Genomic DNA, 26,132 nt, shown 5'->3' with positions numbered 1-26,132 from the left:
TGCTGTCTCTATTCAAAGGACATGAGAACAAGGACACAAACGGACATTTGCACACCAATGTTTATGGCAGCGTTATTTACAATTACCAAGAGATGGAAACAGCCAAAATGTCCATCAACAGATGGGTGGCTAAACAAACTGTGGCATAAACATACGATGGAATATTATGCAGCTATAAGACAGAATAAAGTTATGAAGCATGTAACAACATAGATGGACCTTAAGGACATTATTCTGAGTGATATTAGCCAAAAACAAAAGGATAAATACTGTATGGTCTCACTAATATGAACTGACATTAGTGAATAAACTTGGAGTATTTTGTTGGTAACAGAGACCATCAGGAGATAGAAATAGGGTAAGATATTGGGTAACTGGAGCTGAAGGGATACAGATTGTGCAACAGGACTGAATATAAAAACTCAGAAATGGACAGCACGACACTACCTAACTGTAATACAATTATGTTAAAACACTAAATGAAGCTGAATGTGAGAATGATAGAGGAAGGAGGGCTGGGGGCATAAATGAAATCACAAAGAAAGATAGACGATAAAGATTGAGATGATACAATCTAGGAGTGCCTAGAGTGTATAATGATAGTGACTAAATGTACAAATTTAAAAATGTTTTTGCATGAGGAAGAACAAAGAAACATCATTACTGCAGCGTGCTGAAATTGATGGTAATTAATATTTTAAAATTTCAACTTATGTGCGAGACTAAATCAAAAAATGTCTATTTGGTACAAAATTTATATTTTGACTAGTGCATCTCCTAATATAACTTATGTAGATAGTTGGTTGAACAACATAAGTACATGGAGCCTTGGGTAGGGCATGAGATTTTATTGGTTTGTCCAGAGTGATGCCCCAATGAATCCCAGAGTGATTTGATCGGTGAGTGGAAAAGTATTTGCAAAGTCCCCTTTGGGGAATGGTGAGAATGGGGGGAAATTCAACCTCCCCAAGTTGAATTATTGATATTCTCACAAGCAGTGTGGACAACCAAAGCTATAGGCTGAGCCCCTAGTCTTGGGGTTTTATGAAACTTAACCCCACAAAGGATAGGTCAAGCCTACTTAAAATTAGGCCTAAGAGTCACCCCCAAGAGAGCCTCTTTTGTTGCTCAGATGTGGCCTCTCTCTCCAGCCAACACAACAAGCAAACTCACCACCCTCCCCCTGTCTACGTGGGACATGACTCCCAGGGTTGTGGACCTTCCTGGCAACGTGGAATGAGCTGAGACTCAGCATCAAGGGATTGAGAAAAACCCTAGAATGAGCTGAGACTCAGCATCAAGGGATTGAGAAAACCTTCTCGACCAAAAAGGGGAAGAGTGAAAGGAGGCAAAGTGTCAATGGCTGAGAAATTCCAAACAGAGTTGAGAGGCTATCCTGGAAGTTATTCTTACACATTAAGTAGATAACACCTTGTTATTCAAGATGTAATGGAGAGGCTGAAAGTGTAGAGCTGTGTTCCAGTAGCCATGTTTCTTGATGATGATTGTATAATGATATAGCTTTCACAATGTGACTGTGTGGTTGTGAAAACCTTGTGTCTGATGCTCCTTTTATTTACCTTGTCAACAGATGAGTAGAACATATGGAATAAAAATAAATAATAGGGGGAACAAATGTTAAAATAAATTTAGTTTTAAATGCTAGTGATCAGTGAAATGAAGGGGTAAGGGGTATGGTATGTATAATTTTTTTTTCTGTTTTCATTTTATTTTTCTGTTGTCTTTTTATTTCTTTTTCTGAATTGATGCAAATGTTCTAATAAATGATCATGATGATGAATATGCAACTATGTGATGATATTGTAAATTATTGATTATATATGTAGAACAGAATGATTATATATTAAGATGTTTGTGTTTCTTTGTTGTCACATATTTTTTAATTAAAATTAATTTTAAAAATTAAAAAAAAAGGATCCTGCCCAGCAATGTTAGAATGAGGATTAAAGAACATGGCTTTTCTGGGGTACACAACAGTTTCAAACAAGCATACTGACTCTTTCATCTACCTCCTCAAAATCTCCTGTTGTGTGTCTAGATTTTTAATTTAGTCTATAGTGTTTTCATCTCAGTGAGATCTGCTGTTTTTCTATTTATTCTTTCAAATTCTTCTTTATGCTCTTCCAATATCTTCTTGATATCCTTCATGTCCTTATGAACATTCTTGATTAGTTGTTCTACATTCTCTGTCCCCTCCAGTGTTTTAATTTGGTCATTTGGCTGGGATGTTATCTGCCTGAATCTTCACAGGCTTCGTGATTTTCTGTTGCATTCGTGGCATTTGGTTATCCTGATAAGGTTGTTCTGCAAGTTGGTTTCCTTCATTTGTCTAAGGTTTTGTATTTTCTTAGGTTTGCATTGAAGGTCCCCTTTTGCACTTGGTGTGTCAGTAATTCCCTGCCAAACCAAGACTCAGATCTCATGAAGGGATGCTATTCTACTTGAGGTTTCCCAGCAGATGACACTCTTGAGCCACCTCTTCCCCTCAGGCCTATATCTCCCTGACGGCAGCAGCCATCTGAGCAATATGGAGACCCGATGTAAATCCAGCCAGGCTGCTGACCTTGGTGTGTGGTGAGAGCCACCAATGAACTCTGCTCATGAGCCTGATGGGTCTATTGGCCCCCAGGCTCCCACTTGGGATGATATTGGGCTGTGGGCATTTCAGCTGCCCACATCCAGTCCCAAAATGCCAGGTGGCTGGTCTGGCGTCTGTTGGGGTAGCTGTGCGCAGCTCCTGGTGGCTCTGCTGTCCACGGTGCCCAAAGAGGCAGCTAGTTGTCGTGGGTGGCTGGGCATGCTTCCGGGTTCCCCACAGGAGTTCCCGGCTGCAGACCTGTGTGGGAAGATCTCCCAAGCTAGCTGCAGGGGTAGGCAGGAGTGGAGAGACGGTCCACTTCTTCGAACCCATGCTTCCCCATACACTGCTGTCTGCTCCTGGTGGAGTCATGCCCAAGCTCATTCATCCCGTTCACTCTGTCTCAGTTTCTCCACTTCTTTTTCTGGGACCTTCCTATATAATGTAGAAGACTTTTCTGATTACTTGCATCCTCGAATTGTAGTTCCAGTCTTTTGTATCTGTCCCTTCTCTCATTGTTCCATGGAGCAGGGATGAACGCAACCTGTCTTATTCTGCCATCTTCCTGGAACTTTCAAATTTTTTAATCTGTGGAAATTATTTCCAAAATTTTTGTGATGAAGTATTTAATATATATAAAACCCCTCATTCAGCTTCCCCAGCCTTGCCTTTGTGCTCCTCCCTCTGCCCATTGCAGAAAACACCACTGATGAGCCCATCGCTGTGGTTTGCTTGTACTGTCCAGGGAAGGTTTTAGATGATCCAGCTTTATTTAAAATGTGCAGGGACATCAGATAAATGTGCTAAATGAGCAGGTTCGACATCATTTTTACTTTCCCTCTTCACTCATTTTTGATATGAAGATTGAGGCATTGACTGTTCGGATTCTTCCAAAAGGAAAAGAAAACGTCTTCAGAATTGGAGATTAGGTAAAGCTAGAATGAGTTACTTGAGGACCTCGGAGGTAAATCAGCTAAGGTGAAAGAAGGTACTCCAAATCCCAGAGCTTTGAATGATTTCTCCAGGAAAGCAGCATGTGTATATTCATTATGTAACTGGGAAGGTCATGGGTAGATGGAACTTTGAACATGGTTCACTCCAGGGGCCTGAATATGTCTTCATATATTCATATGTCTTCCCTCTCAGGTCCACCTTTCTTAGAGCTGTGTCCATTTTAGGCAGGCCCTCCACGTAGTGACCAGATGCATGGCAGCAGAGTCCAATCCACCCCATTTTTAAGAAGATCATTTTTGCCACTCTGGGTCCAGTTACCTGGGAGAGAGGGCGTGTCGAGGGCAGGAATGGAATTGGAGAAGTCAATGAAGGCGCTGTTGCTCTGGCCCAAATGGAAGATGACGGTGGTCTAGGGGATGGCAGATAGACTTGGACTGAGTCCATACACTTTTTGGAGAAAGAATGCACAGGACTTGCTAGTGGATTTGATGTGGGGCAGGGGTGGTGGTGAGGGAGAGGAGCTTCCAGCATTACCCTGGGCCACTGTCTTGAATAGTCACATAGCTGGTGAGGCCATTCACTGAGCTGGGGAAGATTCCAGAGAGGGGAGAGTTTGGAAGAAACTATATTGGGCATATTAAATTTGTGGCACCTCCAAGTGGAGATACCAAACTAGACAGATGGTTTTGTGAATCAGGACCTCAGAGAAGTCTGGTTAGACCCAGCCCAGAAGTGCTGTATAGGACAAGCAATGAGGTCTCCTAACAGAAGAGCAGAGAGAGGGAAGATGGCTAAGGGTTGAACCCACCCCCTGAGACATTGTAACAATGACTGGTTGGGCTGAGAAGGCTAAACTCAAAACTGAGTAAGAAGGGCCCAGGAGGTATTACAAAAGTCAGGAGAGTGTCACCATCTGGTGGATTTTTAGGGCTTTGTGTGGTGTCTGCCTCCCTCCCTACAGCCCAAGCTCCTCTAGGCAGGGCTCACATCTCATCCTGCTTCCTGGTCACAGTTTAGTGCACAAGACCTGGAAGGGATGAGGAAACCTGAGCAGGAGGAGTGCTTATTTCCAAGGGCAGAGTAATGAAAAGAGAAATAGAATTCAAAGCTGAAGAGGAAGTTGAGGGTAAGGACTGAAGGGTGAATGGGAGGCCATTGGTGGGTAAGGGGTAAAGACCCGGAACCAGAGATCAGGGGTACTTGGAAAGCGCTGGAGAGGGGTGGGAACAGAATCTATGCCTTCTCCCCTCTGCCTTCCCACTGCCCAGCCCAGCGCCCCCCCAGGGAGGTGGTCAGTGAGTGTTGGAGCAAAGCCTTGGCCCCACCGCTCCATTCCCTGGGAAAGCTGTCATAATCCTGCTCTGCTCTTCCCAACTGCTGCTCCCTGCTGGAAACCCTGCTTTGCCCAAGTGTTTGCTGGTGCCCTCCAAAAGCTGTGCCAATGGAAGGGCAGCAGAGATGTGCAAGTAGAGCTGGGGGTTCAAGGAGTTCCCTAGGAGATGATGGAGGACTGAGAAGATAGCTGGAGTGTGGAGGGAATGAAGACTGGGATTTAATGAAGAAAGAGCATCCCAGAAATGCCAATGTTTATAATTCCATTCCAAACCATAGTCATTTCTGGGAAAGCCCTGTTGGAAGCCAAGCACTGCAATAGGCAACAAGGGGGTCCAGGGAAGCCTTGTCAATGACCTCTGACCTTGGGAAGCACAGTAGTGAGGGAAGCCAGACTGGTTCTTGGCATCCATAGTTTACAAAATGCCCCCACCAAAAACCCCTTGTGGCCGTGGGAGGGAGCCAGGACAAGGAGTTTTACCCCCCTTTGCCACTTTTGGCTGATGGGAGCCAGAACACCACCTACCCCCATCCCCACCCCTACCTCCAGGAACCATGGAGAAACCAAGAATAGATAGAACACAAGTCTCCTGACCTCCTGCCAGGTCCGGTCTCATATTCCACATTCTCTTCCTCAGCAAAACTGGGGAAAGAGACCCACTACTGGGTTACAGGCGAGAAAACCAAGGGGAACTGCTACGCCTTGACAAAGAGGTCCCCCCAAAGGAGGGTGGCCTGGAGCAGGGGGCAGGGAAGAGCAGCCATAGAGGCGTGGAGGCAGGATGAGCCCACTGTTGGGGAGGAAGGTGGTGGGCAGGCTGCCCAGGTCTCTGGGAGTGCCCAAGGCCACACTAGGCTTTCCTGCCTCCTCTCTTCCTAGGTCTTTCTCCGGGGAGTCAACGAGCCTCTGGTCAACAGCCCTGGCCCCATGGTGGTGATCGCCCGGGTGGTCCCCCACTACAAGGAGTTTAAGTGAGTGTGGCCTGGTGAGCACAGGTGAAGAGGGAGGACAGAGGAGGGGGAGAGGCTGTCACCATCACCGCAGCCTGGGATTCCCCTCATCCAAGGCCCTTCAAACCTCCCCTATGGGATTTGAGACCCCAGGAAGCTCCCCATAGCAGACCATGCCTTTCTTTCCCCAGGGAGATTAGAAGCCTGTGAAAAGCAGCAGCTCAGACCCCTTAGAGCAAGCTGGGTGGTGGGGAGAAGGAGGGCATGGGTGCTGCATCAGGCCTGAAGAGCTGGAGGGAACCAGTATGTGGAGCAAGAGGAGAAAGGGTCTTTAACTCCTCTAAACCTGCCTCCCCCTCTAGCATCTACCACATCCACAGTCCCCCTCTCACCCTAGGTCAAGGCCACAGATTCCACAGTTTGTGGTTTTTCTGAGAGGAGGAGGCCTAAGGATCCTCTCAGAATGTCATGACCCTTAATCCTACCTAAGAGTCCCCTCCGTGCTCCTGGAGGCCTCCCTGATTGCAGCGCCAACTTGTCCACTCTTTTCCTAGTCCTCCTTTGGGGTTGTTGGATTCACAGATCTCAAGGAAGGGATGCAGGCTACTTCTGCCACTGGAGGCCACACAGCAGGGGGAGTTCCCCACTGAACATGTGCCCTCTGTTATCTCCTGGGGGGCAGTGTCTGCCTCTGGCACTTCTACTGACTGATGGCTCAAGACTCATCTGCACCACCCACTGAGATCTTTTGACCAATGAACCTTCTTGCTCATTGGTGGAATAAAGATGACTGTCATGCCCTTAGCCCCATGAGCTAGCACACACACACACACACACACACACACAGAACCTGAATCTTGCCCCTGTAGGATTTCCATATACCCTAAGCCTAAACCAGGATTCCCACCATGGGGCTGGGTCATTCTGATCTGGTTTTCCAAAGGGGAGGCAGGGAAGGCCCTTTAAAGATGCCAGCTGAGGTGTCCAGGTGTGGCAAGGCCACAGCGAGTCCCAGGTGGAAGAGCATGGGAGCTGCAGCCCATCTCCTAAGAGGAGCTTTCCCAAGGTCTGGGCAGCCAACTGAAGGACCACAGTTCACCGCTGTGCCTAGCCCTAACCCAGGCAGGCCACTGAGCCCCGTTCCTCTCTTGTGTCAATCTGGAGTCAAAAGTGGGGTCCCATGGCTGCCAGGCTTGGACACAGAGCCAAGAGTGCTGGCTATCCCTGGGTACTCATGTGCCAAGCCCTGTCTCTGCTCCACATCCAGGGTCAACCAGGCCAACCAGGACCCGGCATTCATGGGGCTGCCCATCACCCCAGTCTCCTTCCCTATCTCATCAGTGATGAACTTCGATGTTCCTCGGGTCAGCCAGAATGGATGCCCTCAGGTATGGCTCTTTCCCCCTCATGCTCTCGCCTGTTCATATTCCTTGTAACTCACCTACTTGTTTACCCACACATTCATTCATTCATTCACTCACTCAACCATTCAGTCATTCATTTGGCTGTTGAACAAGAGTTTATCAAATCCCGCTGCGTACCCAAGGCCATCCTTGTCTGTGCCCTGGAGCAACTGCCCTCAGGGAATTTTTTGGTCTAGTCACATGAAAAAAGTTAAACATCAGACAAGACCATGTATAATCTAATAGCAAACCTGGAGGGACTGTCAGAGCTGGGAAAATCATAAGAGAGAGGGATGTGAAGCCTGCTGATTATGATTAGGATGGGCAACCAGAGCTGGGCGTCTTGAATTTTGAATAAGGGGAGGGGAGGTACAGGGCAATTGAGAACAGCAAGAGAAAAACTGTAAAGGCAGAAATACAGTTGACATAATATGTGTCAGAGGTGGAGAAGGGTAATGAGTTTGCATATATGTGGAGGGTTGAGGGGAGGCGGGTCATGGCTGCGGCCAGAAGAATGACCGGTGGCTCCTTCCCAACTTCAGCAGGAGTTGCCCTGCCTGAAGCCCAACATTCCCAGGGCTTTGAAGAAGATGGGGCATTCTGGAAAGTCTCTCCTGTTGTCTGCCCACCCCAGGGCCCCAACCTTCATTTCAAGGCAAAGATGTTTGAAGAAGGCTCAGACAAGAGTGATGGTGGCAGGGAGGGGTGGGACAAGGGGGGACCCTAGGGACAAGATGCTTCAAACCCAAACCAATCCTCAGCCTGATTTCCCCAGAGCCATCTCACACATGGCTCTGCATTTGCCCAGAAAATTATGAACCAATCAGCAGGCAAAGTCCCAAGAGGCGAGAGGCACTGCCTGCTTTAATGAGCGAGCTCCCACCCTACCACCAGGCCCTCTCTGACTGCCTTTGCTGCCTAACTAGTCTGGGTTGGGGAGCTGCCCATTTCTACAGAGACTTGCCCCAAAGCCTTTTACATGTGTGGACATGAGGCCAGATGTCCAGTGATGGCAGGATGCTTGTTGAAGGTCACCCAGCACGATGGCAGTTGGACCAGGTTGAGAACTCACTGGCAACTGGCAGGTGTCTAGGTGACAGCAGTGAGGGGGCAGAGGCTGGCTGCTATGGCACAAGCAAGGAAGGGCAGCGAGGCAAAAGAGTAGACAGAGCCCCTTGTTACCTGGAAGGGGCACCAGTGAGCAACCCTGGGCTCAAAGTGCACACGTAGCCCCTACCCCATCCCCTCTCTGGACTTCTATCCCCTCATCTCTACAGTTGTAGGGGGGGAGGTTGGACTAGGTAATTTCTGGAGTCTGCCCCTCCCCCCGATATCTTGGGATGCTGTGATTTCCCACATGATGAAACACTGGGGCAGGGGGTTCGAGGATCTGGAGACCTGGGTTTGACCCCAGCTCTGCCACTTACTAGCTGTGTGAACTTTTGAAAGCTGCTCATTGTCTCTGGATCTATTGAATATCCCACCTTATTGGACTGTTAAGAGAACTTCCAAGTCCAGGGTGGACCTTAAATGGGTTCTGTTCATTTCAGAGCCGAACCTCCCCAGTGCCAAGAGCCCCTGCAGAGGCCAACTTCACGCCTCACCAGTGCCCTTGTTCCTTATGGCTACAAGTAACAGAAGCACAATTAAGGATCGACTTAAACACTAAAGATATTTAGATTATCACACATCACAAGAAATCCCCAGTAGGATGCCACCAGAATTGGTTGAGTTGGCAGTTCAGCAGCATCCCCCAAAAACACAAGGTCATTCTAACCTCTCCGTCATCTGTCCCCTCCAATTGCCATTCTCAGCTGGCCATCGACTGGTGAAGGCAAAATGTCCCGGCCTCCCAGCCAGATATGACCAAAGTCCGACGGGAGAGGAGAACCTCTTTTGGGGGTGTGGGTTTTATGAGGAAACAGCAATTCCCCCATCTCATCTCATTGGCCTGAGCCAGTCACTGGGGCGAGGCGTGGCACCACCTTGTCCAGTGGTGAATGGGGGCGGGAACAGAGCAGGGAGCCACAGTGACAAAAGTGGGATCTGCTGAGATCCAGGAAGGGAGGGCAACGGTTGTGGGGCAGCGGCCTACAGGGTCTGCTTCACCCCTCTCGGAGCCTGGTCAGGGTGGCATGGCAGCACCTGGAGCGCTGATAAGTTAACGGATAGATCTGACTTGACCTGTCCCTGCCTGAGGGCCCAGAATGGGGTGAGACTTAAATGTTAGTCCTACCCCAGCAGTGCACAACTTCAAAAGGGGGCCATTGCCCAAAAGGCTGCTCTTGCTGGCCTGCCCTCCTACAGGGCTGGGGCTTGAGCTCCTAGGAGTTGAAACACTCAAGCAGTGGTGCAAAAAGTTGTCGACACCCACCCTCATCTCCTCCTGTCTCGGGCCATTGGCCAGTCTGTTCCCAAGCACTCAAATGGCCTGCTTCCATCCCCACTTGCCAGGAGAACTGTAGCAGCTGCCACTCGGGCCCCATCCATCCATCCTCGGAGCAGCATGGGGTGGGGGCAGGGACCCCCTGCCTAAGCCAGGCCCTTCCCCTGCACCCCTTGTTGCTATCACCAACAGGACAAGCTGCCACCCTCAGTTAGGTACCCTGTCCCCTCCAGCTTCCTGCCCCACTGCACTGATTGACACCAGGCATTCTCTTCTCCATGCCCCCACCTCTGCTGTACTCGTAGCCTAGAATGGGCTTCCTCTTTCTTTCCCTCCGTCCTCATCCCTGATGTCTTCCCTTCCGCAGGTCGGAAGTCCTGGCTTTCTCCCGCAACCCACAGCTCCCTGCTTAGGCCTCCATGGTGGAGTGTGTGTGTGTGTGTGTGTGTGTGTGTGTGTGTGTGTGTGTGTGTGTGTCTTATCCTCCAGAAGGACTGGGGGATGGACAGATTTTGGCAGCAGATCCACCTACCCCCATATGCCTTGCAGCGCCCCTGAGGGGTCTGGCCTTGAGAAGTTCCCCCAATCAGCATTTGGTGAGTTCAACTGAATTGAACTTGCACCTTCACAACAAATTATCCATTGTCTCCTTCAACCCATATAGCCTTTCAAGGCGTGGAGCCCAGGGCATTTTCCTATTGGACACTGAGAAAACTGGGTCCCAGAGAGGGGTAGGGAGTGGGCGAAGGTCACACAGCAAAGTTCAAGAGGCCCTGGCACAGAACCGGGGAGTCCTAGCCCCCCTCGAGACCCCGCCCCGGCATCAGTTGTGGCTGCTTCTCTTCCTGGGATGGCAGACAGCAGTGGGTGTGGGGGTGTGTGGGGGTGGGCCCAGGGGAGATGGGAGGAGGGTCTGTGGGTCCAAGGAACGACAGCTCTGTCCCCGGGGAAGGCAGGTCTGCCTCAGTGGCTGGGGGTTAATGGCTTTTCTGAAGATCACAGCTGTGGGTTAATCACATTCCTTAATTCCACAGCCCTCCGTGGCCTTTCCCATTAGCAACTGCAGTGGCTCCCCGCCCCCACCCTGCACGCACAGCAGCCACAGCACCTTCGCTGGAGCCCTGGCATCAGACTCCGCAGGTCTTTAACCTTAAGTCCCCACCCCCTGTGCCCTCCACGCACACGCAGTGGAGAGAACAGACCCTCCCTCATGATTCCGGCCAGCGCCTGAAAGGATCTTTTCTGGGGGACTCATACTGGGAAACCCTTCTGAGAAGGGGCTGTCCCTTACTGGGCAGGCAGACTCACCACCCCTTGCTTTGTAGACTCCATTTAGACACATTAACAGGCTGTGGAGAGGACAGCAGCTTCCATTAAATAAGCTTCTGCTAGGGTAGGAGTGAAGGAGGGGCAGCAGTGCATGGTCTTCACAGGTCCCCCTTGAGACCCCGATGCCTGGCGCATTGCCTGGGCCGTGTGACTGCCTGTCTGCAACCCAGACACGGAGCCCAGGAGAATGGTGGGGGGTGGCAGAGGTGCTCTGAGACCGGCATGGTTTTGAGATCTATGCTGGACCATTATCCCCCCAATCCCTGCAGAACCCAAAACCAGCTTCTCGGGCCTGGCTCCCACCAGAGCCTACCCGCAGGGACCCTCCTTGCACCCCAGTCACTGTCCCAGTGTTCTGGCTCCCTGGGCCCTGAAATGACTGTCACCCCTCTCCCCCAGGGGCAGAGCAGACACAGCTGAGCCTCAGGCTGGGCCTTGGAGAGAACCCGGGAGGGCACATTAGTATGACAGGCGTCAGGGCCCAGCCACTGCAGGGGGAGTGGCCCCATAGTGATATTTCACGATCCTACATCAATAACTTCTGGAACCGGTGGTGTATTTGTCCTGACCTTTTAAAGCAATGACTGATTCCCGCAGGGGAGCAGGAGGTGGGAGCGACTGCTACTGTTGCTGCAGCCCCTGGCTGAGGGCAGGGGTGAGGCAACCACATGGAGAGCCTGCGCTGCTGACCCCCAGCCCCTCCCTGCCTAGGCTGGCACTGGCCTCATTGTCCCACTCTCCAGCCTTTCCTCATCTCAGGGATCCACTGTCAGTGTCACATTCAGTCCCACCTCCACTTACGCTTGTGTGGTTTTCCCACCCATAAGACCTTTCTCCCTTGTCTTTACCTTGCCAAAGTTTTCTTTAGAGCATCCCCCAGCCCTGCCTCCTTCAACAAGGCTTTTCTGACCACCCACAGGCATGTCTCCTCAGGCCCTCTTATTTGGGGGGTGAGTAAAATGCTGACCTGTTTAATTTAAACATCACCTGTGAGCATGTCCCAGCTGCTGGCTGCATGTTCCATCAGTGCCCTGAATGGCTGGCACCCCACCCCACAGACACTCGGGGTTCAGGAGTCTGAAGACGTGTTGTGGCCTTCTGGGAGGGGCTGGGGAACGTGCATAGGGCGGGGAGGTCCTGTCTAACTTGGCATCTGTGACATCACCAGCCATGGGTGTGAGCCTTGGGGCAGCTTCTTAGGAAAACTGTTTACAATAATGAATCAAGTGCCTTAAAAATATGCATGTCCTTTAACTCAGCAATTCCATTTTAGGTGCTTGTACTATGAAAATAATTTGGGATACAGAGATATCCTGTGAAAATTGTTCAATGCAGTGTTATTTATTATAAGAGAAAATGGAAAGGAAGAAGCCAAGACACTTGATCATGACAGAATATGCTGCAGCTACTTAAGTTATAGTTAATAAGAGTTTTTCTTACTCTGGATATCTTTAGGTTTTAAAGATAAATGAAAATGGCAGGATACTATGATCACAACTTGATGCAAAATGGGCATAAAAAAACAGAAACAGTCTTACGAACAATTGTCTTTAATAGTAAGGATATAGGCGGGGGGGGGTTCCCTTCTTTCTACTTTTCCGTATTTTCCAAAATTGATTTGATAAGTGTGTGTTGCCTTTATAGTCGGTGCACACGTTTGTGTCATATATAGACTTGCACATGCCCTGATACCCAGGCATCCTTTGTCTGGGAGAAGCTATTGCCACACCACCTGCTCCCACCATCTCCCCCCAGCTGTCCAGGCCTGGGGGGCCCCCGGAGCTACCTCTGTGGAATCAGTCCTTCCTCTTCCAAGGCCGAGATGGAGCCACCAACTTCTCAGAAGACGCAGCCCTGGTGCTGGAGTTCTACTCCTCAACTTCAAGTGAGTGTCCTGCCCCCTGCCAGGGCAGCCGGGTGTCAGGAGATAGGGGTGAAAAGGTGTTCAGGCCATCCCCAGCTCTGTCTCCCACAGCGATGGATTAAGGTGTCCCAGTTTCCAAGGCAACCTCCCAGGGCATACAGACACGTTTCCCCAAAGCGGCCTCTCGGGCACAAGTCAGAACACAGGGGTCCTGTTCCCATAACTGGTCTGCATGCTGTCCTCGCGCCCCCTGTGCATGCATCAGCGAGGAGGGAGGTGGCTGGAGCTCTCAGCAAGCTCACAGCCCAGTGCAGGCTATAGAATTCCGGTACCAGCTGGTCCACAGTCTAAGTTAGTCATGGGATGGAATCCCCCAAAAACCAGAGGCGAGAGAAATCCATATAAAAACCCAGAGGCACGAAATATGGATAGGGTTGGCCTTGAATTCACAAGCCCTTGAAGAGTGGAGAAGGAAGGTGTTTGTGTGGGGATGTGCGTTGTGGGAGCAGGAAAACTAGATGACTGACATCAAAGGACCGGGTTGGGGTGGGATCTGAGAAGCCCCAGGGTCTGAGGATCCTGCAGGCGGAGCCCCAGCTGTCCTTCCCCGCAGTGCAAGGCGGTGAGCCGTGGACGCTCGGTCAGCCCCTGGGCACCTCCGTGCTGCCGCTAAACAGCCGCCTGTACCACAAGATGCTGTCGGGGAAGGGTGTGAGGGGACTGCACTTGGAGCGGCTCCAAGTCACGGTGCGTGCCCCGCCCCATGTCACGGTGCGTGCCCCGCCCCACCTCACAGGAGCCTTTGGCTTCTCAGACGTCTTCCCCTATGGGAGAGCGACCCACTAGTATGTTGAGCTCCATTTTACAGAGGTTGTGCCGGCGCAGGGAGGAGAGACCTCCCTGGAGGCACATCGTGAACTGGTGAGTCGCATCTCGCCAGGACACCCACCAGGGAGGCTGACAGCTGTCAGGGGTGAGGAGCACCCAAACCACAGGGCTCTCTGACCTGTGATGAACCGTGCCAAAGGAATTGTCCCCACACAACTTGAGGAGAAGTGGGTGGGGGTGGGGGGGCGCTAGGGTAATGAGAATCGTTCAGACTCTTTTCCAACCTCACCTGGGAACCTGGGGCAGGCCACACACCCTCTGGGCGTCTCACAGCCCCCATCTTGAAAATAGCAACAATCCCCTGGAGGAAAAAGTGAAAAAAAAAAAAAAAAAAGCAAAGTGCCCAGTACGTAATCTATCTGTACAGTAAGGTAATTAAGAGCCCAGATTCTAGAGCCAGACTGGAACAGCTCACATCCTGCTCCTACCACTAACCAATGAACTGGGGAAAATTACCTAAGGTCTCAGTGCCTCCATTTTCTTCTCTGTAAAATGGGTACATAGGAAGAGCACTTTTCTCATAGGGTTGCTGTGAGGTTTATGTGAAAGAACACACAGAAAGCACTTGGAACAGGATGACGTGTTCTTAGAATTAAATAAGCTCTCAAAAGAATGACTAGCTTTGTGACCACCATTATCTATTTTTATACCACCGCGTCCCCCCTAAACTACGTAAGGCCCATCCTGACGTGGCTGATCTCAATAAATGGGAGCCTCCCCTTCTGCCAGCAGATGGTTAGACAGACGGCCCTCCCCCTGCCCCACCCCCACCCGCACCCCCACCGCAGGGACCCTTCAGAAAGCTTGGCCAGTCAGGGCTCCAGTGGGGTCGGGAAGGGTCTGCGTGGCTTCATTGCTCCGTCCCCGCACAGGACACCAAGCTGAGAAGCGTAAGTGGTGAGGCCCCCACGGTGGATCTCTCTCTCCAGCTGCTGTCCTCAGAGGTAAGGCTGCGGATCCGGGGGAGATTGGAGCACAGCAGGCCTGTGCCAGGCTCCTGCAGCCCCTCAGTAGGTTTCCAACCTCCTTCACAATTACTGCCCTTGTTCAGGGGCTGAGGACTAGGGGCTTCTGGGAGGAGGTGACTGTTGCTTTGGATGGAAATGTCTCGGAGTGATTTGAGGCTACAGAAAACCAGAAAGAAAACTGAGACGAAGAAGAGGGATTTGAGAGCAGAGGACCACTCAGACCTGGGAGTCGGCCTAGACCAGCGTAGTGCACCGATTCTACAAGGGTAAATTCGAATGTTAGTTTTTCTACCACCGCAGAGAAAGTAGCCACAAGGCTAACGGCTTAGAACACTACCCATTTATTAGCTCACAGATCTGTAGGTCAGAAGTCTGACACAGCTTGGCTGGGTTCTCTGCTCAGGGTATCTTGAGGCTAAAATCAAAGTGTTGGCAGAGTGTTGTTCCTTTCTGGAGGTTCAGGGTAAGGATTGACTTCCAAGCTCATAGCTTGGAACCCAGATCCTTGCAGCTGTAGGACTGAGATCCCAGTTCCCTTGTTGGCTGTCAATCAAAGGCCTCTCTTGGTCCATAGCGCATCTGCTTCCTCTCACCATGGCCCCCTTCTCTACTTAAGCCAGCAGGTATATCCCTGGCATGCTTCACATCTCTGGCTTCCTCTTCTGTCAGCACCCAGAGAAAATTCTCTGCATTTAAAAGGGCTCATGTGATGAGATAAAGTCCAGTCCACTCATCTCTCTATCTTAAAGTCAGCTGTGCCATGCATCAGATCATGCGTGTGATGTATCATTCTATTCACAAGTCCTGGGGCTTAGTCCATGGAATCTTGGGGTCCATTTTTAGGATTCTGCCTACCACAGCTGGATTGACCCAAGTGGAAAGACACCCGGGCCTGGGCCCTGGACGGGCTCCGCTGCTCCAGCTCCTTCCCCCTGGACTCTGAGTCCACGTCAGGCCATGGTCACTTGGCTCCAGTGCACCTGGCAGGGACCTTCTGGGGTTTTCTTCTCTTCGATCTGTGTTGCCTGGATACTCTGGGGCCGGTACCTGGCTGCCAAGTGAGTTCCTGGGCCTCCCCTTAGCACCTTGCTGTGGAATGTTCAGCACTGCCCTCTGTGAGACTCCTCTAATATCCGTGACGCACTTCCCCACCCCAAAGCAGGTGCAGAAATGCAAAGGTGCTGAGAGAAGGGGCCACAGGAGAAGGGGGAGACCCCAAGGAAGGGGAAGCAGGGTCCTCGAAGGAAAATGTCACAAATTTCCCAGATTAGAACCCAGCCTTCCAGGGTTTCTACCCTGGGACCTATAGTCTGCCAGTGGCCACTGCCAGCCCCTTCCCCCCCTGTCCCCTAGGCCTTTACTGGGTCATTTGTGTCCTGGTGCTGAAAGGAGTGTTAAGTGCTGGAGGTCAGGGGACTGGTGGGCAGGCAACAGGCAGGTGGGCAGGACATTTCCCCCATTGCCCTGAGGCTGGGCACAAGGGTCTCTAGTGATGAATTATTCACTGGAGCTGTGCTAAGTGCAGAATTAATCCCTTTCCTTCCAGCTGGCAGCCTCACTAAATTATCCCTCCAAGTCATGCGGGAAAACGCTGCCGAATTCATTTAGCTGCTGAGTGTTTTGATCTAGGCCTTGTGATTTTAGCTTTCCCTTCCCCCAATCCCCCTCCCCTGGAGGCGGGTAAAAAACCTTTTAGTAATGGATTTCTGAGAAGAAAGGAAAAGAAAGGGGATCGAGCTTGGGTGTGTACCAGGAAAAGAGTATTAGCGGAAATTCAGATTCTGCAGCCAAGAATTCACACACGCAGATTCTACACGTAAACACCGTCTCACACAATCATATTAGAATATCCACACACAGCAGTCACATGCACACAGACAGGCACTCACCTTCTTCTCAGTGGCACACATGTTTAACGCATATGTACATGCTCACACACCTGCAAACTGACACAGACGTTTTCACACCCACATTGGCACGCACAGAAACTAACTCTCTGGGTAGCTTAACGGTTGCTTGATGAAACTATTGGAGAATTTGCCAATACCCGACTCACTTTGATTTTGGAATCTTAAAGACCAATTGGAGGGCTTGAGTAAGAAGTGTTCATTTCGGTGGACTTGGCATAGTGTTCTCCGTGTGTCCACAGCACCCATCCACTCATTATTTTATTCCACACGTATTTGATGAGGAGTCAATATATGCCACGCACTGTGCAAGGCAAGAATGAGAATTGGCTGCCCTTATGGGTTGCAATGGGGAGAGGGAATGGTTGGCAGCCATGGAGTGCGTCTGTCTTGAATTCACCACCTCCAGGCTTGGACATGGGGCTGTGCTACAATCTTTGGCATCCTTATTCCTAAGGGGTGGCAGGAAAGTGTTGAGAATCGATGAACAGATGACATTACAGCTAACTCTAAAGAGGTCTATCCCCATTCCCATCCCCAACCTTACAGAGAAGATACTATCTTATATATTCTTATAGAAAGATATGAGCTTCTTTCTCTATATTGCCATCCTCAATGAAACAGCAATATTTATTGAGCATGCACTATGTAGCAGACACAGTTCTGGGTTTTAGTGATATCATATGGAAAAAGAATAAAAAAGGTCCTGTCTTCCTAGGATTTGCATTCTTAGTGAGCAGGTTGTGTGGAACAGACAATGCGCAAATAATATAAGCAGAATGTTGTGATGAAAACCAAACCAGTGTGCTAGATGGACAGGCAATGTGATAGCGTATGTGCAAAGAGGTAATTAAGATTGGCTGTGCAATCTCTAGTTAGATTATGAGCTAAATTGCTGTATGAAAGAGACCAGGTTACTTCCATTTATTGCTCCATCTAAACTATTGTCTATAACTTCATGGTGGAAGGTACCTAATCTTCACTTTTGCATTCTTTACCTGTAGGAAAGTAAAAGAGGCAAACTCAAGGTAAGAGGCTCATTGTAAGTTGGGGCCAACTAACAGTAAGTCATAGGTGGTCAGGAAGGGCTTTGCTAAAGGGGAAAATTTTAAGAGACTGAAATGAGAGGAGCCAGGCTAGACATGGAAAGATCTAGAAGAAGAATGTTCCAGACAGAACAGCCAGAAAAAGACAACTTGTCCTGTTCCAGGAAGAGAATGAAGCCCTTAATAGCTGGAGCATAGTGAGCAGAAGAATGGAACAAGAGGAAGCTGGAGATATGGATGGGCCAGGCATGTGGCTTGGTGTTCACTTCTTGTAATGGAAGACATGGAAAGTTCCACCCTAGGAAGTGACATGATTGGAGATATGTATTTTTAGAAGATGACTCTGGCTGCTCAATGGATAATGGATTATAAGAGGCCATAGAAACAGAGAGACCAATTAGGACGCTAGGGCAGAAGTCCAGGACACAGATGAATGTGGCTCAGACCAGGGAGGTAACAATGGAAATAGAAATGGATAGCTTCTGGATTTTTTTGCAGAGGAAGTGATCACCGCAGCCCCATCTTCAGCATTACCATCGTGGTGATGCGACTCATCATTCCTCACAATGGTGTGAATTTTGAGTCTTCATTATATACTTCCATACATATTTTCTTCATATGCTTCTCAGACCTCTAAAGACCTCTGCAAAGTTAGCCAGGTAGAGAGTGTAATCCCTATTTAATGGGTAAAGCTGCTGTGATTGTTGGGTTCAGGGGTCAACTTAGCCTGGTGATGCTGCCCAGTTGTCTGGTCAGCAAGCACTGGCCTAACTGCTACTGCAAGGATATTTTTGGCTGGTTGATAAGCCAGAAAGCTAGTTTAGTAAAGCAGTCCATTGAGTGCATCTGTGGCTGCTTACATCTACAGTCAACTAAGGGTGTGCCTTCCACAAATGAGAAGATCCATTCAATTGGATTCGATCCAACCAATTAAGGGAGAAGAGAGAACTTTCACTTCCTCAGCCAGCCAGCCTCTCCTGTGGAATTCATCAAGACCCTTTATCAGAGTTGCCAGCCTTGCAGCCTGCCCTATGGATTTTGGACTCTTGAGTCCACATGGTTGTGTGGGCACTTTCATAAATCTCATGTTTACAGATATCTCCTGTTGATTCTGTGGCAGAGCTAGGACCGATTCTTCCACCATTTAAATCAAACACTTAGAATCAGGTGGAAACTCCAGCTGCAGTGGAGCTTGTGCGAGCAGGCTTCTAATGGCCCCTCATCCACTTAGTTGGCAACTCCATCTCAAGGGCATCTCCTTGCACATGGTCAGATATGCTAAAGGAAGGAAATGCTTCAGGAGAAATGATTGCATGCCCTACTTGAGCACAGGTCCAGCTTGAGGACATGGCCTCTTTCCTGTTACTTCCATGTCTAGGAGATTTAGGCAAAAGAGTGCCTAACATGGCCAACATCCTTAAAATCAAAGGAAATTGGACACAGAAAGAACAGCCATGGGAAGCAGCTAGAAGCTATAAGTCAACAAAACTCACAGGAAAAAGGAGAAGACATCACCTTGTGCATGGCAATGTGACAGAAAAGCCAAGAAACCACCAAATTGTCAGCCAACTGGAAGATGCCAACCCCAGGAGGAAGCAAGCCTTCTAGACCTTGAAACCACGAGCCAAGACATTCCTGTTATTGAGCACTCCATTGTACAGTATTTGTTTTAGCAGCCAGGAAACTAAAGCACCCATTCTTGGGCCTGTAGAAACAAGAGTGTTGTGGAGTTTCCAAATAAGCAGAGATTGCAGAGGTCTCCATCAATAGCCCACTCTCAATAAGACTCTCCTTGGCCGCATCCACCTCGGGGGGGTTATCCTGGCCTCCCCTGCTGCTCTACAGCAACAGGGAGCTCACTACTTCCAGAGGCAGCCTGTCCCGTAGCCCAGAAGCTACAATTGATAGAAATGCTCGCCTTACGTTGAGCAAATCTTCACCCAGGGCCCTCCTTCTACACCGTGCTCCTGGCTTTGCCCTGTGGTGCTGTAGCGCAACCCCAGCCAACCTTCTGTACTGATTCAGAAGACGCACACACATCATCAGCCATCTAGCGCACTTCCCAGCAGACTAGATAGCAAAGCTGCCGGCCTCAAAGCAACTGACAGATTAGGGCTGTCTCTTGCAATATCGTGCTTGAAGGTGGTTATGTTGGTGATGGGTTAAACTTTTCTGGTAAAACTTGTCTATGGCCATTTGCTGTTTAGAATGAGCTGCCTTAAGCTGAAGCTGTATGTATAGATGATTATGTATATAAATACACACAATCTATCGAAACTAGAAAAAGGTGTATACCCAGGAAACTTTCCCTTATGGCACATTTAGCAGGGGTTGGACTAGGTGATTGCTGAGATCCTTTAGGCCCTAAGGGTCCATGAGCCTGTGGCTACCGCACGTATGCATGTGCACAGAAACCTTTGGTCTCCTCTGTCCCTCTCTGATCTGGGCTTCTCCTCTTTGAAGATTGTGATCTGGTCCTCTGGGAGCCTACACTTCTCCAGGCTAAGCAGCCTGGCTCTTTTAATGAACTGGTTTCAAGAGCCTGCAGCATCTTGGGTGCCTTCCAGCTTGCAGGCAGCCTCTTTGAAGTGAGGCCCTCAATTGACAGAATTTCCTGGGCTGACCCTGTGACTTGAAAGCCTGGCATGCATACAGTAGGTGCCCACACAGGGTCAATCTCTGCCACTGGGCCTGGAAATGTCCCTGTGAAATGGGACAAGTTCATGCAGTCATCTGGGTTTCCAGCAGCACTTGCCCTCTTGGGGTTAGGGTTTGGAAGCAGGGGTCTTTGGTAGGGTCTCTCTGATGCGTGGTCTCCCCTACTCAGCCCACAGCCCCAAGAACTAGAAACCCATCGGCTCCCTCGGACTTTGGTATAGGGAGGGTGCATTTTGCGAGAGGATCTTGTGGCCCCTGCTACCCACACTGAGGAAAGGGGTGTCTCCCACAGCCCTGCCCAACCTTCTCCCCTCTCCCTTCCCCGCACAGGGAGGGGCAGGGCGTGTCTTTGAAGCCATGCAAAGGGCTGTCCTGCTTTTATTTTTATTCTTTTCAAACCAATTACAAAGCTCTCTCTGGAGATCAACCCAGAGTAGGGACAAGTGGCTACTTAGAGAATGTGGAGGGAAGGGAAGAGAACAGACAGAATTGTGCTGACCTTTTTTTTTTTTTAAACATTTTATTTATGAAATACTTTCAAACTTACAGAACAGTTACATAAAAAATACAAACTCCCATACAGAGAAATCCAGTCTATCCCCCCGATTCCCAGAGCCACATTTCTCATAGCATTCTATCTATCCAGCAGTTCATCAAACTTTCCCTCTATCTATCCCTCTACTTACCTGCCTGCCTATCTGTCGGTCCATTTTCTGAACACTTGGGTGTAGGTTGTATACATCATGCTCCTCGAACCCTTAATACTGTCATGGGCATTTCCTAAGAACAAGGACATTCACTTCTGTACCCACCTTAAGCACAGTCATTAAGTCCAAGAAATTTAACTTTGATTTAAAGCTTACATCTATACTCTAATTTTTTCATATGTCCCAATAATGTCCTTTGCAATCTTCTCTCCTCCTTTGTTAGAACCCGTCCAGGATTGTGTATTGCCTTTAATTGTCAATGTCCCTTTAGTTGCTCTTTTTCTTCTTATTGTAGGAACATAATACAACATAATTTCCCATCTCAGCCTCTCCCAAGCATACCATTCAGTGGGATTTTTCACATTCACGGTATTTTGCTGTGCTCATCACCTTCCATTACCCAAACTTTCCCATCTGCCCTAACCCTACACCCATTTTGCACTAACTCGCCATTCCCCCTGCCTCCTGCCCCTGGAAACCTGTACTCTAAATTCTGTCTCTATGTACTTTCCTATTCACCAACATTTTCTTTTGTAGTTTCCATGGGACTTAACTTTAACACCCTAAATCTATAACATCTCATTTACTTTGATAACAACATAACTTCCATAGTGTGCACAAACTGTGTTCCTATACCCCTCCATTCCCCCACCTTTACGTATTTATTGTCACAAATTACATATTATGCAATATGAGTCCCAAGCCACTGATTTCTTATTATATTTTATGCTATATATTTACCTTCAGATCCTGTAGGAAGTACAAGTGGAGTTATAAACCAAAAATACAGCACGGTTGGCATTTATCTTTATCCCTGTCGTTAAGTTTCCTGGAGATCTTTATTTCTTCATGTGGCTTCAGTCTATTCACTAGGACCCTTTCCTTTCAATCTGCAGAACTCTCTTTAGCATCTCTTATAGGGCTGGTCTAGTGGTGAACTCGCTCAGATTTTTGTTTATTAAGGAATGTCTTAATCTCTCTTTCATTTGTGAAAGACAGTTTTGCCAGATACAGAATTCTTGGCTGGCGGTTTTTTGCTTTCAGTCTTCTTGCCTCCATGGTTTCCAATGAGAAATGGGCACTAATCTTATTGAGGCTCCCTTCCATGTGGCATGTTGTTTCTCTCTTGTGCTTTCAGAATTCTCTCTTCATCTTTGACATTTGGCAATGTGGCAAGGGTCTATTTGGATTTATCCTGTTTGGAGTTCATTAAACATCTTGGATGTATATATTCATGTCTTTCATTGAATTTGGGGAGTTTTCAGCCGTTATCTCTTTGAATACTCTCTCTACCCCTTTCTCTCATCTCGTTCTGCTACTCCCACAGTGCATATTAGTGCATTTGATGGTGTCCCACAGGTCCCTCATTTTCTTCATTCTTTTTTCCTCCTGATCCTCAGACTAGATGGTTTTAATGGTCTTATCTTCATACCTGACTCTTTCTTTTGCAAGATCCAATATGCTGTTAAACTCCTTAAACTAGGAAATTTTCCATTTCTGTTACTGTGGTCTCCAGCTCTGTTTGGCATCTTTTCATAATTTCCATCTCTCTAATGATATTCTCTTTGTATTCATCTATCATTTTCTTGATTTCCTTTAGTTCTTTGTCCATGTTTTCTTTTATCTCTTTGGGCATATTTAGGATCATTTTTAAAAGTCTTTGTCTGGTATGTCCCAGGTCTGGTCCTCCTCATTGATGGTTTCTAATGCTTTAATTTTCTCCTTTGCCAGGGCTGTCACTTCCTGTTTCTTTGTATGTTATGTAATCCTTTGTTGAAATCTGGACATTTTGATATTTTAATAAAACATTTTATTTGATCCATGGAATTTAGACTCTGAAGTGTCTATTCCTTAAGCTTGTATTCAGCTAATGTTACAACAGAGTTTTCCTTAAATACCAAGCACTAAGGAGAAGAGGAAGAGGAGGAGGAGGAAGGAAGAGAAGATAACAGCTTTCCCAGTCTTTGCAGATTGACCTGTGTGAGCGCTCTCCCTTGGCATTTATCCATACAATGAGTTTGGAGAATAGGTCCAAGTCAAAGCATGCATCTTGTCTTGAGAATTCCCCCAGTTACAGGGACACAAATGTCCCCACTTCCCTGAGAAACAGTTTCCTCATGATCCTGAGCACTGCACCGTCTGTCCTACATCCAGCAACCGCTTGCCCCAGGCAGCACAACTTGACTGTTCTCCCACAGCTCTCTGTAGGAGAGCTCTGCGAGCTGCCTTCACACACAGGGCAGGTTCTGGGTGGCAAGTACCTTAGGCCCCACCAGACAGACTGGGCCAGATACACATGCTCCCAGCATGTGCACGAAGGTTATTCTATTCCCTCAGGAACCAGGACCAGGGATCCAAACCCAGCTGGTGAGAGGATGGGGAGGGGCCATCAGAAGCACTTTTATGTAGCCTTTTTCATGATTCAGCACTCACTTCTTATTGTAATCCTTTAACTGTTTTCTGGAACTTTGAGAACGATGTTTCCACCAGTTTTTGCTGACTGTTCGAAGCTTCTTTGGGGGATGGAGTCGTGAAGCATCTGACTCTGCCATCTTGATCAGGAAAGGGCCCATGCTAGCTTTTAATTCATTTCTGTGGATTCATGGAAAGCCACATGACAGCCCTGGGCTAGTCTTCTGAGAAGCCTGGGCACAAACATGCCTCCATTTCCTTATCCACTGGAAGATCCAGTGTCAAGGACATCACGGCAGCCTGCTCATCTGGATCTGTCCTCTGGAAGGTTCCATCCTCTGGAAGGTTTTGTCTCCATTCCCAAAGCCCCAACCCTGAAAACACCATCATAATGATGGTGATGGATCTGGAGATAGAGCCTTCCCCCTCTTCATCCCCCACCTCACAACTTACCTGCCAGTCTTCTTATTCTGCCTCCAAAGCCTTTCTACCTCCTTCTCCTGTCACTCTCCCAGGCCAGATGGCACGAGAGACGGGAAGCAGGCCTTCCCTCCCTCAGCTCCCTTTCCCTCACCCACTCAGATTTGTGGCCCAATCTGGAGAACTTCCCATCCAGCCCAAATGAAGCTGGCATTAGGGCAGGAGAGAAGGGCAAAAACCTGGGCTTTTCCAGGGCCAGTCTCTACCTTGGGTCACAGCTGTCTGCTGTGGGTGCTGGCATCAGCCATCCCACCTTAAAAGTCCCCTGTTTGCTTTTCACAAAGCCTGAATCTTCCCAGTAGTACTTTTTTTTTTTTAATTGCTGGGGCAAATATTGACACACATACACCCACAGTCTCTTGGTTATCCTGCAACTCTTCGCATGACCCCAGTTCAGAAAGAAGGAATTTGACACTCCTTCCAACACCCACAGAGGATTCTGCAGGCTGTGCTTGCTCACTTCTCATAACAGGAAACTCATTACCTCCCAGAAAGCTCCCTCCAACCTCTATCAGCTTCCCTGAAATCTCTGGTGTCTCTTTCCAGTTTCTCCTCCCTGCCCCTTTTCCCTCCTAATGTCCCCAGAGAAGTCAGCACCCATGCCCATGACAGGCTTGCTGACATTTGCAAAATTCTTATGTCATCTCTAGCCTGAACAACCCTCTTTCCTCTCATTGCCCTTTCTCAGGTTTTGCTTATATTCTTTTCATCCTCCCAGTTGCTTCCTCTTGACAACACTCCTTTTAAAGCAACTCCAGAATTGTGGGGCCAGATCAGCATTGGTGTATAATGTTCTCTAAACACTCCACTTTGGTGCAGCCAAAGTCTATTATTTCTTTTCTTTTGTTACTTGCCAAGGCAAAATAGGTCCATTTAGAGCTGGGAGTCCAGTGTCTGGTGCATGAGCCATCTTCTGCCAGCGCATCATGACCCAGCACCTCTGCTGCTCTATTTTTTGTTTGTTTTGTTTTTAACTTTTTTATTGTATACTATGACATATATACAAAGCAAAGAAAGAAAAAAGCAATAGTTTTCAAAGCATTCTTCAACAAATAGTTACAGGACAGATCCCAGAGTTTGTTATGCACTGCTCTATTTTGAACCTAGGCAGGGTTTCTCTTTCCAGTCATGTTTCATTTTCTTGGTCTCCGCCCATATTTTAGGTGATTGAGATAATTTCTAGAGTCTGATTTTATTATGCAACATAGCACAGTCCCACCTCCCCACCCACCCCAAGCTCAAGGTTATCTGCGGATGTCACCAGGGCACTTTCAGTACTGTGATGTAAAGCAATGTCAGGTTTGAAGGACCTAAGTTTGAATCCTGGATCTTCGATTTGACCTTAGCCCCTCTAAGCTTCACTTTCCTCATCCATAAAATGGGGGTTATAATGCCTACCAGCCAGGAATGTAGTGAACATTAAATGAGGGAGGAGGTATAAGTACCTAGCATGGTGTCTTGCAGACACTCAGTAAACGTTGTCCTTAGAATCATTCACCCAAGTTGCTGACAAAACATACTGAAGTCATCAGAGATGAGGACAGGGCCCCTGAGGATGGGGGAATGATGGAGCCCTGCTAACTGGTCCACCACCCCACTCCCGCCCTACCAGACCGCCGCTCCACCAGTTTCACATCCAGAAGGATGTCAAGAGGCTTTGTCACATGCTCAAGATAAATATCACCAGCATCATATTTAGTCTCACAGCAATTTTTCAGAGAAAGAGGAGAAGGTGAAAAGACTGAAAATCATCTCTCCATAGGCGAGAATTGCTCAAGTCCCCGATGTACCCTATAGAGAGGGGCTATAGAGGAGCTAGAGAAAGTGAAGACTTGTCCCTTGGCCGAGGAGCTCACAGGCTGGTTGAGAGCAAGGTGGGCAGAGCTTGACTGAAAGCCACGCTGCAGACTTGCCCTGAACCCTCACCACCCACAAAACCCTGAGTTGCCTGAAGAATGTGGGCCTATGACTTCCAATCAGAGATGGAGAACATTGAGTCAGATGCAAGGATGGCCAAGAAAATGGGACGTTTGGGCCCTCTCCTTTCCTGCTTTGCTCTGCTTATGAGCTCAATGCATAATTGGTGGATTGAATGGGGGCGGGGGTGGGGGGGCAGGTGGTAGTGGTGGAAGCTTCCAGTCCAAATTTCTCAGGAGGATGTTGCTCTTGGAATTCTCCCCCTCTCAAAGTCAGACCACTTTAGCCTAGACTTCTTTCAGTCAAACCAGATGCATCTCTGGCCTAGCCA

General features: G+C 48.6%; 1 protein-coding gene across 4 annotated transcripts in view; it reads left to right on the top strand.

Moving 5' to 3' along the window:
- CCDC33 (coiled-coil domain containing 33) overlaps positions 1-26,132 on the top strand; it is a 103,768-nt gene that overhangs the window by 34,485 nt on the left and 43,151 nt on the right. For all 4 annotated transcript variants that reach the window (XM_077123800.1, XM_077123803.1, XM_077123799.1 and 1 more), the window contains exons 6-10: positions 5,766-5,857; positions 7,104-7,224; positions 12,710-12,839; positions 13,432-13,565; positions 14,579-14,650. In XM_077123800.1, coding sequence (XP_076979915.1) covers positions 5,766-5,857; positions 7,104-7,224; positions 12,710-12,839; positions 13,432-13,565; positions 14,579-14,650 — 549 coding nt within the window. The remainder of the gene's footprint in view (positions 1-5,765; positions 5,858-7,103; positions 7,225-12,709; positions 12,840-13,431; positions 13,566-14,578; positions 14,651-26,132) is intronic.

The sequence above is a fragment of the Tamandua tetradactyla genome, chromosome 12 (assembly GCF_023851605.1).
Source record: "Tamandua tetradactyla isolate mTamTet1 chromosome 12, mTamTet1.pri, whole genome shotgun sequence".
Taxonomy (NCBI): domain Eukaryota; kingdom Metazoa; phylum Chordata; class Mammalia; order Pilosa; family Myrmecophagidae; genus Tamandua; species Tamandua tetradactyla.
Note: the sequence above shows the minus strand (reverse complement) of the source record. Positions and strands in the feature narration are given on the sequence as shown.